This window comes from Chlorocebus sabaeus, chromosome 2 (assembly GCF_047675955.1).
Source record: "Chlorocebus sabaeus isolate Y175 chromosome 2, mChlSab1.0.hap1, whole genome shotgun sequence".
In the NCBI taxonomy this organism is placed as follows: domain Eukaryota; kingdom Metazoa; phylum Chordata; class Mammalia; order Primates; family Cercopithecidae; genus Chlorocebus; species Chlorocebus sabaeus.
In genome coordinates, this window is record NC_132905.1 from 93,537,089 (window position 1) to 93,553,958 (window position 16,870).

The following is a 16,870-nucleotide window of genomic DNA, read 5'->3' on the forward strand; positions in this document are numbered from 1 at the left end:
CATCTGGTCTCTCTCTTGACATGTGGGGATTATTACCATTATGGGGTTATAATTCAAGATGAGATTTGAGTGGGGACACAAAGCCTAACCATATTATCATCCATCCATCCATCTATCTATCTATCTATCTGTCTGTCTGTCTATCTATCTATCTATCTATCTATCTATCTATCTATCTATCTATCTATCTATGTCTGCCTGCCTGCCTGCCTGCCTGCCTACCCATGTTTGTCCATACATCCATTCCTCCGTCTGTCTATCTATCTGTCTCTGTACATTATCCATCCATCCATCCGTCCGTCCGTCCGTCCGTCCGTCCGTCCATCCATCTATCCATCCATATGTCCATGCATCCATCCATTTATCCATCTATGTATGCTTACCTGTCTACTTTATCTTCCTACCTTATCTTCTTAATTTTTAATCTATAAAATTATAAGCCTTCCTCCATACAAGCAATAGAAAACACTGTGTGAAGATGGAATTCTTTGAATCTCTCCTTATCAGCCTGAAGTGGGTGAATTGAAACTCCTCACTTAGGCAGTTTGTTACCCTGCAACGCACATAGGTTGTATCTTTGACTCATCCCAGTCAGCATTTTGGGGTTTGGAGATCCTATGCTCTCGTTGCTAAGTGACCTAATGAGTGGGCAGTCTATGTTTGCTTCATTTATATACTGTGTGTCTAAATAAGAAAGCCACAGCATATGTGGCCTGGTTTTTTTTTTTGTTGTTGTTGTTTGTTTTTTGGAGCTCGTATCCTGGGTTTCCTTTATGACCAGGGATCAGAGAAGGCTGAAGAAGGTGGAGAAACTGAGGCACAAAAAGAGGGCAATGAAGATGCGGGCAACCTCCCTGAAGCCCAGGAGAAGAATGTGAGTGTTCACTTTTTCACATCAGTTTGACTGGATTCTCTGCTGTTCAATAGAGACTTTTATAGGGCTTGTACAACTTGACTGTGGGCACAAGCAATCAGAAAGAGAGTGAGTAGCTGTGAATTTAGCTGGGGAGGAAGCAGGTAATTTCTACTGATGTGTTAAGCACTGGGGTCCTGGTGCAGAGAGGGCTAAAGGGAAGACGAAGGAGCCTGAACCTGGGCCTGGAGGGAGCCGGTTAGACAAGGCTTGGAGAATTTGTTGTGGTGTTGTTATGGCTGGGTTAGGTGCATGCTCTTTATAAACAAGGGCCCTTTCTGCTTAGTCGTGATTAATGACAGACTCCTAGCTTACACCCACCCAGGAGCCCTGCCCAGTGGGGAAACAGAGCTAAGGGGGTTCAGTATATCTGGGGGAAGACAACAGGAACTTGAGGATCAAAAGGACTCCTTGGGGAGGGAAACTGACACTCAGTTAAGTTCAATCAGGGACATAGCAGATCCTGGTGAAGTCACATGATTAATTCTAAAGGAGTTCCCATGCAGGAGCAGCAGGATAAGGAGTGGGCAGTGTTGGGGAACACTGTGCTTCTGTGAGTGCCAAGCTGAGATAATGGGGGATGGGATGGGCTACTTCTTCAAGGAGTTCTGAAAACATGCTGGGAAGCCAGGTGCCAAGGAAGGAGCCTGGTGGGGCTGGGAATGGGGTGCAGGCATTGGTCTGGGCCTCTTTGGAGGAAAATCTCAGAGGCCTTCTCCACTGGGTCAGTTGTAGCAAAGACTATTTTCAAACCCTGATGGTTTGCTAGTTTATTTATTCTGGGAGAGGTGTGGGAGCTTTTATGAGAGCTGGACCCTCATTCACCAGATAAAATGTGGCTAGAAAGGGGCTGAGACCCACACCCACACTATGGAAAAAGGGGTGTGGGGCTGGGCATCAATTTGTCTTTACCTTAAAGAATTTAATTTGGGAGGGGCTAGGGAAGGAAATTCCCGATATTTAGACTTATATTTGAAGTAGACTGCTATTTCAAAAGTTGATATTACAACTCTGAAGTTTTTGTTTTAAAGAAAGACGAAATCTTCAATCTTGACCTAGAAGTTAGATGGTGTTTCATGGCAGCCTATGTAATTCAGAAACAATACTTTAAAAATTAAATATAGTGACAATTTCATTATCTTGTAATAAAAAAGAAATCTGTTTCACAATTTGAACTTTGCATGAGTTGCCTAATGCACCCTTACAGTCATATTGATGAATACTTTGAAGTTGAGTTTGCTTCTTTTAAGACATAGAGACATGGATGAAAAGCATTACACCCCAGCCCCTTTCTCCCATGGGACCAGCAGGGAGGTAGCGTGCTTATAATCAGATCCTGCCTCCTGCAGCCAGGGTGGGCACTGCTTCAGCTTCGCAGCCACTGGGCTGGGTTAGTTCTATGAAGTGATGAATCACCCAGCTTTTACGTTCTCTTTGCTACTACTTTTTAAAATTGTGAGCCTTTGACAAAGTCAGTTATAACCTTGTGAATCCTGATAGGAATGAAAAAAAAACATTTTTTTGTTATTTTTTTGTGGGCCATGGTGAAGAAATGACCATAAGTGAAAAATATTTTTCTTTTAGATGAGTATATTGCTAACATCATATTATCAAATTCGCTTTTCAACTCTTTAATACTATTTATCCTACAGAAAGATAGATTCTGACTTTTTCCGGTTTGAAAACCAACACATGCTCTTTGATTTACTTTAATTCAATTAAATTAGAAAAACCCTCTGTGATTGTCAGTAAACAGATGAGAAATGTTGTAAAAACATGATTAACCCTTATGAGTATATATGAAAATCGGCTGAACTTTAAAATTTAAGGAGGAGACAAACAGCGCTTAGATATTTAGAATGCTTTGCATTTTGTGCTTCAAGAACTTGCTGGCTTGTTTTGACGGCCTTTGGTTTGTTGTTAAAAGCTGAGATGGGGCCGGGCACATGGCTCACGCCTATAATCCCTGCACTTTGGAAGGCAGAGGCGGGCAGATCACTTGAGGTCAAGAGTTTGAGACCAGCCTGGCCAACATGGTAAAACCCTGTCTCTACTAAAAATACAAAAATTAGCCGGGTGTGATGGTGCATGCCTGTAATCTTAGCTATTTGGGAAGCTGTGATGGGAGGATCGCTTGAACCAGGGAGGCAGTGGTTGCAGTGAGCTGAGATCGTGCCACTGCACTCCAGTCTGGGCAATAGAGTCAGACCCTGTCTCAAAAAGAAAAAAAAAAAAAAAGCTGAGATGGGAGGACATCGCGGTCTTTTTGTAAGGGCATCTCTCCTCCCAGGCTGATAGGGAATCGGAAAGACAAGGGAGAGCTGTGTGTGTTTTGAACATTGATTTTGAAAGTATGAGACACATCCTAGTAGTTTCATGTAGGTATGACACCTCAGGTAAATCCAAGGCTTTAAAATGCCTATCTCTGTTGAAACCATCTTGAGGCGATTTCTTTTGGCTCCTCTTGGCTCGCTGTGGTTAAAGCAGAGGCGCTCCCCTGGGCTTCCCTCCTTAACCAACACGCTGCAGTGGATATAAAGTTTAGAATATTCGTGGGCCCACACTTGGTTCCTAAGACTCCCGGGCAAGGAATATCAGCTTCCTTTATTTCCTTACAGTCCTCTATCAGCTCCATGTGCCCACCTCATGGCTGGCAGGAGCTTCCAGCTGGGTGGGGTGTTTTTGTCCTCCTGAGGGTCTCACAGCCATCCCGGGGTTGTTAATGGTGACTGGGCAGGGATTGGGTGCTGGATGTTTGTCTATGGTGGTGTTTCTGCTGTCTGTCCCTTGGCACGGGCCAGACCTTCTGCTCTGGCTGGACACAGACTAGCTTTTCACAGTGGCTGGCCTTCTGACCACAGATGCTGCTGCCTGTGCAGAGTGCCTTGTGTTACTTAAATGTGCCAGTGGTCCCCGGCTCTGTTTCTGTGTGCGAGCAGGGCCTGGGCAGTACCCCTCCTGGAAAATCCTTTTTTCCTCCTCAGTCTAGCCGCCTCCGTCTTGCCAATTCCAAGCTCTCTTTTGTTTTGTTTTGTCTTCAGGTACCGCCTAGCTTTATCACCCCATTAGCCTAGGGTTGTGAAAACCAGGGCCTGTACTTTCTTCCTTAGGGGTGGAAAGCCAGAACAAATAGGTGGTGTGTGGAAAGAGAAAATAACTCTTACTCCGACCCCTCCACCCCCTCAGGTTTGTGTAGCAGAAAGAGCAAGTCACAATTCATATCCTGGCTTTCAGCCATGCTTATTAGGAGAAGGAATAGAAATAGTTTTAAACATTTTATTCTGATAAAACTATAGACTCACAGGAAGTTTCAAAAATAATAGAGTCTTGTGTGCCCTTCACCCAACTTCCCCAAATGGTGACATCTCATCTAGCCTTAATACAATAATGAAACCAGAAATGCGATGCATTGGTGCATTTCTGTTAACTAGATGACAAACCATATCAAGTTTTTACCTTTTTTTTTTTTTAAAAAAAAACCTGCCTTCATTTATGTGTTGAAAACAATTGTAATGTGTGCAGTAAAAACACAGAACAAGCAAAAAACCTTTCTCCGGAACCTGGCAATGTTCAGCTGAGTGATAAACCAGGCAAGTGGCTAAGTCAGGGACAGGCTCATCTGATCTCTGCTATTAAACAAGCACACTCGACACACACTTGTAGGCACTCATACAATTCCATTTAATGGAGAGGAATATTTACCTAATGTTTGACATTGATTAAAAGAAATCAACAGAAATGGAAACAAAAACTATTATCTTCTTTAATAATGTGGACTTCCCCTGACCACCTCCTCAACCTCCAGGGTTCTTAAACACAAGATGCCAAGGTGTAAATTCTCTCCTTGATAATGGATTGAGGCAGGAGGACTTGGGAGGCCAGAAGGGTGAACACTGAAAAGACCATGACTTCATGCCTAGGAAGATCTTAGTGTAACTTGAAGAAATAGGGGACCTCATGGGGCCTGCCCTGATGAACCAGGGAGGGTGAGGGCCTCAGGAGTAAAGGAGGAAAACAGAAAGTCAGCTCAGCTTCTGGGCATTCTCTAAGAAATGAATTGCAGACTGGGACATCACGAGAGCTTTAGAAAATGCTGGAAACATTGTACCTTGTGCAGGTTTAGTTTGTTTTTTTGATCAACGTACAATTATTTAAAATGGTGTGCTTTGTCAGTCCCATCATGTGATCTGAAAGTCATGAGGCCCTTGCTTGACAGACAATATGATTATGGTCTGTAACCACCCCTCTTGGCATCCTCCGATAGCAGTCTTGAGAAAAGTTTCCGGGGACAAACATTGATGTAGGTTTGTGGGAGGAGTCACGGGTCTCAGGCTGGGTCCCTGGGGTGCCTGAAGCTGGAGAGGACTCTGCCTCTGTCCTCTCATTTCCAGCCGCTCTGAGGCTGGCGTCCCTTGCAGGTCACGCTGGGCTAGCCCTTCACTATCTCCCACGCCTGCCACCTGTTCCCACTGAACGCTGCCTGGCACTCACCACCACTGACACCTGTCCTTAGTTCTGGCCACTCGCCACCTCTGCAGTCTGCTTTTCTGGCCAAGTTTCCAACAAAAATAGCTGCTGTGGAAGGTTCTAAGACTTCCCACTTGTGAGGTTTCTCTCTTCTGGCTTTCTCTGAAAAACAAGGTGAAATTACTTTAAGGTGTGTGCTTCCTCAAATGATGATTATGTGAGATCTTGGCTTAATTGACTGGGTGATTATAATTATCTTAAAAAATGCTTTTGTGCATATAATTACTTGCCAACCATGAAAGTCAATTCAGTTTTACATAGATGACTTTTTTTTTTTTTTTTTTTTTTTTTTTTTGAGACGGAGTCTCACGCTGTCGCCCAGGCTGGAGTGCAGTGGCCGGATCTCAGCTCACTGCAAGCTCCGCCTCCCGGGTTTGCGCCATTCTCCTGCCTCAGCCTCCCGAGTCGCAGGGACTACAGGCGCCCACCACTTCGCCCGGCTATTTTTTGTATTTTTTTTAGTAGAGACGAGGTTTCACTGTGTTAGCCAGGATGGTCTCAATCTCCTGACCTCGTGATCCGCCCGTCTCGGCCTCCCAAAGTGCTGGGATTACAGGCTTGAGCCACCGCGCCCGGCCACATAGATGACTTTTAAGGATCTGCCTAATTCCAGTATTTTATAATTCTGTGAACCAAGGTTGGAAGCTTATTATTATTTTTATTTATTTATTTTTTTAGAGACAGAGTCACATTCTGTCACCCAGGCTGGAGTGCAGTGGCATAATCATAGTGGGCTCGAGTGATTCTTCCACGTCAGCCTCCCGAGTAGCTGGGACTATAGGCACAGGCCACCCTACCCAGCTAATTTTTACATTTTTTGTAGAGATGGGGTCTTGCTCTGTTGACCAGGCTGGTGTCAAACTCCTGGCCTCAAGTGATCCTCCCTCCTCAGCCTCCTAAAGTGTTGGGTTTATAGGCATATGCCACCACACCCAGCCATTGTTTTTAAAACTAATATATCCCACCTCATTCTATGGGGGATTTGAAGCTGAGCTGGAGTAGCATTACATAAATGCAGCCATTCAACACTTTATGGACAGATTGAGTGCTGCCACATGCCAGGCAGGATGCCAGGGACTGTGGAGGGAGCAATGAAAATGACAGAGTCACCGCTCCCACAGAGCTTATGTTCTGGGGGAGCTTGTGATGATAATATCCAAAGTTCTTCCAAGCTTACTTATCCTTTTGAGGCTAAGTATTTTTATGCATTCTCTGAGCAATCAGTTTCCATGCTTAACATATTTTTTAAGATATTAAGGTCAATTCAAATATTGATAAAGAGTGCTAGGGGCCAGATCCGGTGTCTCACACCTGTATTCTCACCACTTTGGGAGGCCGAAGCGGGTGAATCAGCTGAAGGTCAGGAGTTTGAAACCAGCGTGGCCAACACGGTGAAACCCTGTCTCTACTAAAAATACAAAAAATTAGCCAGGCTTGGTGGCGGGTACCTGTAATCCCAGCTACTCGGGAGGCTGAGGCAGGAGAATCGCTTGAACCCAGGAGGCAGAGGTTGCAGTGAGCCGAGATCGTGCCACTGTACTTCCATTCTGGTCAATGAGAGCAAAACTTCATCTCAAAAAAAAAAAAAAGAGTGCTAGGTTCCTCCATAGTTGTTGCTAGCTAACTATAAAAGTTGAGACTTATATTCCTGTAAGACTTCTTACTGCCCTCCAGGCTAGCTCTATGGTTGACCTTATTTTATTTATATATTTTTTATTATACTTTAAGTTCTATGGTACATGTGTACAATGTGCAGGTTTGTTACATCTGTATATATGTGCCATGTTGGTGTGCTGCACCCATTAACTCGGGTTGACCTTATTTTTAATAGTGTGTATCTGGTTAATTCATTTGTTTCAGCTGAATATAATTAATAAAAATAATTGGATTCAGAAGAATGTAAAACTACATAATCAATAATTCTATGGTACATATAATGAATTTTATTCTGATCCTATGTGAAGAAGAAAATTAAAGTTCTTTGAGATCTAAAGAGTTACTAATAGATTTCATGTGTTCGTCTATCCAATCCCTAACACATATTTATTGAGCTTGCCTGTTGGTTCCAGACAGTGGCCTGGAGGGGCCAGACAGTTCCCAGAGATCCAAAAATGAATAAGACACAGGGTATGCCCCCAAACACGTAGACTAGTGAGGGAGACAGGTAAGTAAATGATGATTATGGGAACAAGTGAGAAGGTCCTTAACTCAACCTTGTGGGTTAGGAAAATCTCCTTGGAAATGTTTTGAGCATATCCTGGAAGGTGTGGCCAATGTGAGAAAATTGCACGTGACTCAGGATGGCTGAAGTAGAGTGGTAAGGGATGAGGCCAGAGGGGTACGCAGAGCCAAACAGCCTTTTCACTGTTCTAAGGAGGTGTATTAGTCTGTTCTCACGCTGCTAATAAAGAAATACCCAAGACTGGGTAATTTATAAAGGAAAGAGGTTTAATGGACTCACAGTTCCACATGGCTGGGGAGGCCTCACAATCATGGCAGAAGGCTAAGGAGAAACAAAGCCATGTCTTACATGGTGGCAAACGAGGGCTTATGCAGGGGAACTCCCATTTACAAAACCATCAGGTCTTGTGAGACTTACTACGACAAGAACAGTATGGGGGAACCGCCGCCATGATTCAGTTACCTCTACCTGGCCCTGCCCTTGACACATGGGGATTATTGCAATTCAAGGTGAGATTTAGGTGGAGACACAGCCAAACCGTATCAGGAGGGTAGAGTATCTTGAGGAGATGGAAGTTTCTAAAGATGAGGGTAGCACAGTAAGGTTGGGTGCTTTTTGGAACGATCTCTCTGGCTGCAGTCTGGAGCACAGATTGGAGATGAGAAAGAAAAGAGGAGGTGATAATCACTCTTTAGGATCTTCCTTCAGCAACCCAGTGAGCAAAGATGGCAGTTGTGGCAGAGGAGGAGCAAGACATGGGCAGGATTAGGCAGGATTAAAGAGGCACAATCAACACACCACTGTGAAAGCAACACCTGGATTTTGCAACAACTGCCAGACTCTTCTGCACATTATTTGAGCACCAAAACTTGGGGTGTCACCAGTGGCGTTTAACGTAAAGGTTAGTTTGAAGATTCCCAGGCTGAAAAAGTCCTCTTGGACTGACTCAGACCTGGCCGGCACTGTCAGGCTTTCAGGTTCAGTGCCCGTCTCAGAACTATGAAGGTATTATTCTGGATATGGCTAAAAACATGAGGTTGGGCCAGGAGATGTGGGAGTGTGTTAGATCCTCTATAACTTGCCTTCTGTGATATTTATTTATTTATTTTAGACAGAGTTTTGCTCTTGTTGCTCAGGCTAGAGTGCAGTGGTGCAGTCTTGACTTACCCCAACCTCTGCCTCCTGGGTTCAGGCGATTCTCCTGCCTCAGCCTCGCGAGTAGCTGAGATTATAGGCATGCGCCACCATGCCCAGCTAATTTTGTATTTTTAGTAGAGATGGGGTTTCTCCATGTTGGTCAGGCTGGTCTCAAACTCCAGACCTCAGGTGATCCGCCTGCCTCGGCCTCCCAAAGTGCTGGGATTACAGGCATGAGCCACTGTGCCCGGCCTACCTTCTGTGATTTTTAAAATTTTATTTTATGGACAGGGTCTTATTTTGTCACCCAGGTTGGAGTGCAGTGGCACAATCATAGCTCACAGCAGCCTCAAACTCCTGGGCTCAAGTGATCCTCCCGCCTCTGCCTCTGGATGCCTGGCTAATTTTTAACATGTTTTATAGAGATGGGGTGAGGAGGGTCTTGCCATGTTGCCCAGGCTGGTCTTGAACTCCTGGCTTCAAGTGATCCTCCCATCTCGGCCTTCCAAAGAGCTGGGATTACAGGCATGAGCTGTTGCACTCTGCCACCTTCTGTGATTTTGATTTTTCCATTATTAATCTTGAGAAGCTGCCTGGTAGTGTAAGAAGGACACTTCATTAGGAATCAGTAGACTTGCAGTGAGTCCTGATTGTGTTGACTCCTTGTCCTGTGACCTTTGACTTTGGCAAATGACTTCCCTGTGCGGCCTCAGTGTCCTCATCTATATAAACATGGTGCTGGGTAGAGAATGTATGACTGCAAGACACTTTCAGTGCCCCCTGTCGATGATTCCCTGAGCTCACTGCCTGAGTTGAAAGGCATTAGGAATTTCTAGGGACTGCTCTTAAGAACCTCATGTCTCTCTTTAATTAAAGCAGTTGTGGCACTCTGGCTCCAGGGAGGTTTATGGGACCATTCTGGGAAGGGATGGAAAAGCTTTTGTTTTCTTCTTAGAGGCATTTTTAGGAACCGTAACCTGGTTCTCTTGCTTTGGTCTGGGGGAAACAGAAATTCCAGTGGGCTGTTGGTTTGCACCATTGAGACTATTGGAGCCTTGGGTGACCCCACCCACTCTTACTTTGCAAGTTTCTTTCTTTGCCCAGAAATCAGTATTTAAAATACTATGTGATTCAGAAATGTTATCATTTTGTTCTCATAGAGGAAAAGTTTTTGACCTACTTTTATTAATTTGTTCAAACCTGAAGTAAAGACATAGTTATAAGGGCATAAAGTCAGAAAAGACATTTTTGCTCAAATTTTTAAATTACTTGCATATGGTCTGAATTTCGCTAGATAGCGCTATAAATCTTTGGTACGCTTTAGAAATAGAATGAAATGTATTACTAAGCAGCATTAATAATTAATTACATTTTCTCAAGAGTTCAAGTGATGGGAAACGGTCTTTAATCTCACAGTTATTTTAAGAGCTTGAAATATAAGGTATGAAAGAAGTAGGGATCACCCAGCTATCATATCTTTGCTATTTACTTATTTTATGGATAAACTAATATGTTATTCATTTTGATTAGCTTGTTTTTTCTTATAGTTTGCTTGATTTTCAGATTCGACTTTAAGCTTACTTGAATTGTGTTTTTTTCTTTAATTTTGATTTATGGATGTAAGGAAGACGAAGGAGAGACAGCCACAGAAGAGGTACAGTTGACCATCTTCAACAGCTGTGCTTAATCTGCTTAATAGAAACATCTTTTAGGTGGGAGGATTGCAGCTTTAGGCACGTTCTTAATAACGTAAGAGAGTGATGCAACTCACACACCCAGAAAATCATCCTTTAACCTGCTGAGAAGGAAAGTAAGTTGGAGATCAGTTTGTCTGAGGAAGGTGGAGAGAGAAACAGGGCTCGGCTCTTGACCCTGTTCTGAGCCCCCTTGGGTGAAGGTATCTTCCGTGGTTTCTCACTGATGTCAGGCCAGGCCAGGCCAGGGCACTGGCTGGAGATGCCTGCTCCTCGTCCTTTTCCACCCTGTTGAATGCACTGGGTTTAGGAATCCTGCATGGTGGTTAGTGGTGTTTTCATTGAGGGAGGGATTCCTACCTATGTTGATGTTTTTGAACATCTTTGCATTAATCACTTTATTTTCTTGTTGTTGTGTTTTGTTTGTTTTTGTTTTTTTGAGACAGGGTCTCACTCTGTCGTCCAGGCTGGAGTGCAGTGGTGTGATCTCAGCTCACTCGTGCCTCCGCCTCCTGGGTTCAAGTGATTCTCCTGTCTCAGCCTTCTGAGTAGGTGGAATTACAGGCACGCGCCACCACATCTGGCTAATTTTTGTATTTTTAGTAGAGATGGCGTTTCACCATGTTGGCCAGGCTGGTCTTGAACTCCTGACCCCAAGTGATCCACCTGCCTCGGCCTGCCAAAGTGCTGGAATTACAGGCGTGAGTCACCACACTAGGCCTGGATTAATCACTTTAAAATGCTAGAGAATTAATTTAAAATTGTGAACACAAGGGTAGTGAGAATAATTTACTAAGTTACATGTATTGTCTAGATATTTCAGCACAAGGTCATCAACATTAAAGAGGGTCCCAAATGTCAAAAGAAATGCCCCCGAAGTAACTTTTGTTAACTTTTGAAATGACAAAATTCATGATCTTTATAGAAAATTTTAAAAATGCAGATAGAAGAGGAAAATGAACATAGCTTTTAACCCTTATTACCCACAGATAACCACTCTAGCTACACACACACACACACACACACACACACACCCCATCAATTTTTGATGAATACTCTTGTAGTCTCCTTTTTTTCATGGAATGTGCCTGTATTTGGGGAGGTATTAAGTATAGATCTGCTTCATTATTTTAAATGTTAATATATCAAACCAACCCCTCTTCTTAGACCTAAAGATTGTTTCTAGTATATTCTACACCATGATTTCTCATTATTTATATCTTTCCAATAATTATTTCTTTTGTTTCTCTCTTGCTAGGCCAGCTTCAAAATAGATTTTTAAAAATAAGATAAAAACATGCTGTTAATTTGGAAGAAATTCCAGATTATATATGTATACAGGTTGCTGATAAATTTTGCTTGAAGAAATTAGCTTGTTACAAGAAAATATAACCAACTTGTGCATTTAACAGCTTATCCTTTCTGACAAAATTCGATTTGTTGATTCTTTTTGTATTTTATTCTTCTAACTATATATATATACCTTCTGAATTTGTAAAGGTTATTTGCTGAGAATGGTTTGTTAATATGAGTGGAGACTGTACGCTTAGGAGAGATTATAAAACCTGTTAGAATTAGCATATCATTCTAAAGCACCATTCCAAATTGAGGAGTCTATGTTTAGAAGGATGTTTTTTTGTGTGTGTGTATGTATGTGTGGTGTGGTGTATGTATGATGTATGTGTATTTGTGTGTGGTGTATATATGGTGTGTGGTGTGTTTGGTGTGTGGTGTGTGTGTGGTATGGTGTATATGTGTGGTGTGGAGGGGATGTATGTGTGGTGTATGTGTGATATATTGTACGTGTATTTGTGTGTGGTATGTGATGTGTGTGGTGTGGTCTGGTGTGTGCGTGTGTGGTATGTATGTGGTGTGTGTGGATGTGTGGGTGGTGTGTGTGGGGGTGTGTGTGCTGTGTCATGTGTGTTTCTGTGGTGTGGGTGGTATGTGTATGGGGTATGTGTGTGGCATGTGTTTGTGTGGCATGTGTGGTATGTGTATTTGTGTGTTGTGTGGTGGGGTGTGGGAGGCTCTGACCTCTAGTCCAGCCTTTTACAGTCTTTTTCTCACTGTATCCTTGGCCCTTACGCTCCTTAATACTAACGTAATTTTTGTGAAAATAAGACGGAGTTAACAACTACGGAGGGTGCGGAAGGGGAAGCCGAGGAGGAGGAGGAGGAGGAAGCTGCAGAAGGAGAAGAGGAGCCTGGAGAAGAGGAAGATTCCTAGGCCTTTTCACGCTTCATTTCTTCCACCTCTCCAGGTAGCTACAGGATTCTGGGGTGGAAAAGCTGCTAGTTATTGTACTGTATGCTATCTGCAGCACATTTTGCTTAGTAATAGTGAGAGGTGACAACGTGCTATAGCAGCCCTCACTCTCGGCGCTGCCTCCTCGGCCTCGGAGTCCACTCTGGCGGCGCTTTAGGAGCCCTTCAGCCTGCCACTGCACTGTGGGAGCCCCTCTCTGGGCTGGCCGAGGCCAGAGCCAGCTCCCTTTTGCTTGCCCGGAGGTGTGGAGGGAGAGGCAAGGGCAGGTGGGAACCGGGGCTGCGCGGCGCTCGCGGACCAGCGCAAGTTCCGGGTGGGCGTGGGCTTGGCGGCCCCCGCACTCGGAGTGGCCAGCCGGCACCGCTGCCCCGGGCAGTGGGGGGTTTAGCACCCGTGCCAGCCGGCACTGCGCTGGAATTCTCGCGGGTCCTTAGCTTCCTCCCCGTGGGGCAGGGCTCGGGACCTGCAGCCAGCCATGCCCGAGCTGCCCCCGCCCCCGCCGTGGGCTCCTGCGCAGCCCAAGCGTCTGGGACGAGCGCCGCCCCCCACTCCTTGGCGCCGGGTCCCATCAACTGCCCAAGGGCTGAGGACTGCAGTGCATGCACAGCGTGGGACTGGCAGGCAGCTCCGCCTTTGGCCCCTGGTGTGGGATCCACTAGGTGAAGTCAGCTGGGCTCCTGAGTTGGGTGGGGGACTTGGAGAACCTTTATGTCTAGCTAAAGGATTGTAAATACACCGTTCAGCACCCTATGTCTAGCTCAAGGTTTGTGAACACATCAGTCAGTGCTCTGTGTCTAGTTAATCTGGGGAGGACTTGGAGAACTTTTATGTCCAGCTAGAGGATTGTAAATGCACCAATCAGCACTGTGTCTAGCTCAAGGTTTGTAAACACACTAATCAGTGCTCTGCGTCTAGTTAATCTGGGGGGCCAATTTGAATAGTAGGGATGTCTCTTCTTAATAGACTTATAAATAAAAAGCTAATATAAAAAGCACTTAATCTATTTTTAGAGCATCTTGGAGCTAGTGAGAGTGGCCATCACAGTTTGTTATTGGACCATAAAGGTTTTGTCACTCATTTGCTTGAATGAGAAAGTGAATCTAGCTCACGATTTGATGTCTCTCCAGGGAGTTTCTTTCATGCTTTGGACCCACAGACTTCTACTTTAAGGCCCTCTGCTTGCCACTTGGTTACAATTCCATTTCCAAGGAGTGGGTTGGGACTCATTTTTAAAAAAAGAAAACTGGCAAGCTTAAGATATGCTACCTGAAGAATGGTAGAAAATGAAAATATGATATTTATTATCATACCAGAAACAAAACAAAACAAAGCAAAACTCACAGTAACAGACTCGTTGGTCCTGTTTAAATCCATGTCTGTTCACCCAACTTGGAAAGTTCTTTAAAAATTGTGCAGTTTTAATGTGATAATCATAAAGAAATATTGGATGTGAAATGGCACAGCCGAGAGAGAATCTTTAATGTAGACAGATGGCTTCTTTATAGGCCATTTCCAAAAAAGAAAGGAAAAAAGGCAAGTTACAGTTGTGGCTAGCACATTCTGCCTGTTTCTCTGATGGGTTCTAGTTTGGAATCCAGTCCCTAATAGTCTGTTATGAGGTCAAAATGCCTGACAGTGAAGGAGTAAACCAGGCAGCACCCTAAATCCCAGCCACGGACTCCCGAAGGGAGTCAATAACCTTTAAAATGCGACATGATGATGCAGTCAGGTATTCTGCAAACTATTTGGCTTCCAAAAACAAACCCATCTCATAACTCATAGATTATCCACGCATTTTATTTGAAAAGACTATTTTAGACAGAACAAGGCAATGAATGGAACTATGAAAGAATTCTCATTTCCCATAGTTGGAGTTGGAGTCAGTCGTTTTTTTTTTTTTCGGACAGGGTCACACTCTGTCACTCAGGCTGGAGTGCAGTGGTAAGATCATGGCTCACTGCAGCTTTGACCTCCCTGGTCTCAGGTGATCCTCCCACCTCAGCCTCTTGAGTAGCTAAGATTACAGGCACGCACCACTGAGCCTGGCTAATTTTTGTATTTTTTGTAGAGATGGGATTTCACCATGTTGCCCAGGCTGATCTCGAACTGTTAGGCTCAAGTGATTTGCCCACCTTGGCCTCCCAAAGTGTTGGAATTACAGGCGTGAGCCACCACATCTGACCTAGAATCTAAATTGATGTTTGAGTCCCAGGGCAAATAATGTCCAATATGAGACTGGTTTCTACCTCCCAAAAGGTGGCCACTTAATACCTTCCTCTGGTGTAGCCATGAACCATTTAGAGCTCCCCCTCTAGGACCAACCTGTCAGTTCAACCTATTTTCCATGAAAATGCAGTGGGAAATTAAAATTGGAGATGTTGACTTCCTTATGGTGTTTGATATGTGTTTGTGCAGAGAAAGGATATAAATCTAGCTTGGTTTTCCATGACAGGAATTTCCTTTCAGTGGGGAGCAAATGATGACTAGTGGTTTATAGAATAAAAGGCAACACTTTCCTTTATTGTATGTTAAGTGGTGAAGATTGTGGTAAACATTCTGTGTCTTTCTCTAACAGTCTTTCCCTAATATTTGCCTTTTCTTTTAGAAAATGGAAGCTATGAAGCAACATTTCAAATGTCTCTCCACAAACCAAAACTCAACGGAATACTTTGGCTTGAAGCTGGCACACCCAGGGTTCACTGAGGACTTGTGCTGCCTGACCTGGTTAGATGTACATGGATGTATCTCCCGAATCATACGAAATTAAATGTGAAGACAGTTTATGCATACCTTCATGTGCCTAACAGTCTTAGCTTTTGAAGATTTTTTTTTCTTTTTTGCTCTGCATAGCTAGACCATCTTATTAATAATACTCTGAAAAAAATGATTTCAAGGCATGGAAGTTCTCTGTGATACAGCGATAGTATTTCTTCAGATGCGCCTTATGCTACTTATCTCAGGAACAGGTTTGAAAATGAAATGCTTTCCAGAGAACCATCATATAAATAAAGATTAATAGAAAAATATCTTGTCCCAAGGAGCATCATTTCATTATTTGTAGTCCCTGCTTGCATATGCCTGAACTCCATCTGTGTGTTGCCAAGTCTAAATCTTCAGCAGCACTTTTCTGTCTGCGTTGGGATCGATGTCTTTTATTGCAGTGATTATTTGGTCCGTGTTTTCAAATTGCACTGATTGTTTCATTATGTCATATATTTTTTTTTTATTACACGCTGTGCACATCATCTTTGAAGCGTTATCTAACTGTAACTCTATCATCCACTTGTGTGGGATTGATGGTAAGGAGGGATGATGGTAAGGACAGAAATTTGCAACCCAGTACCCTTTACGCGTTTCTGAGCTGAAGGGAGTGGCTGCTTCTGTGTCTCCTGCTGTTGATTGATTTGTAGCCATGGCTGTGGAGCCGGGTCCTGTAATTTTGCTTCCTGATGGCCAGGAGTGTGTGTTCACCTACAGCTGATCCAGCTCCAATGACTTGTACACCAGGTAAGTTTGATAGCATTTCCGCTCACCTGCCCTGCCTTAGTTTACTGTAGATATTTTTTCTTCCTTGTAAGATTTTGTTGATATTCACCCTGCTGCCTCCCTGCCTATGTGCGATTCCTTGTGTTTTTGCAGCAAACGCTGCTCCTGTATTGTCAGAGGGCCTCCTCTCCTTGCTGTACTGTTTTCCTATTTCATGTTAATTACGGCAATTCAACTTGGAGTGGCCATAGACTTTCCCCTTTGGAGTCTGCCTCCTAATTTTGTAGCAGAGTCTGTTGGTGTTATTTCAGAGTGTATTCTGCAGTTGCAGAAGTCTCGTGGCTTTCATGAACTCTGGGAAACGGCTCTTTTCTTGTTACCCTAGTAACAAAAAAAAGGCATTTTGAATAGAATTAGGCTATTTTGTTTCCAATCATTGAAGTAGTCTGCGTTAAAAACATTTCTCCCTTTGCTTAAAAGACCACAGTAAAATGGAAATTCATATAATTGAAAATTTATTTCTATTTTTAATTTCATTGCATTAAATTATCCTATCTAAAAAGTTTGCATAATTTTTACAACAACCCCCTATACAAGTAGACCTTAACCACCTTCTTGCTCAGGGCTGACTTTTCTTTCTTTCATGGCAGAGTAGGAGGGAGA

At 43.7% G+C, this 16,870-nt stretch overlaps 1 protein-coding gene across 10 annotated transcripts in view; it reads left to right on the plus strand.

Moving 5' to 3' along the window:
• The window catches only part of GET1 (guided entry of tail-anchored proteins factor 1), a 134,522-nt gene extending 118,775 nt beyond the window's left edge, over positions 1-15,747 (plus strand). For all 10 annotated transcript variants that reach the window (XM_037984813.2, XM_037984817.2, XM_037984818.2 and 7 more), the window contains 4 exons: positions 782-874; positions 10,384-10,413; positions 12,578-12,716; positions 15,327-15,747. In XM_037984813.2, the coding sequence (XP_037840741.1) occupies positions 782-874; positions 10,384-10,413; positions 12,578-12,682 (228 nt within the window). In that variant the 3' untranslated portion in view covers positions 12,683-12,716; positions 15,327-15,747. The remainder of the gene's footprint in view (positions 1-781; positions 875-10,383; positions 10,414-12,577; positions 12,717-15,326) is intronic.
• Positions 15,748-16,870: the final 1,123 nt, after the last annotated feature.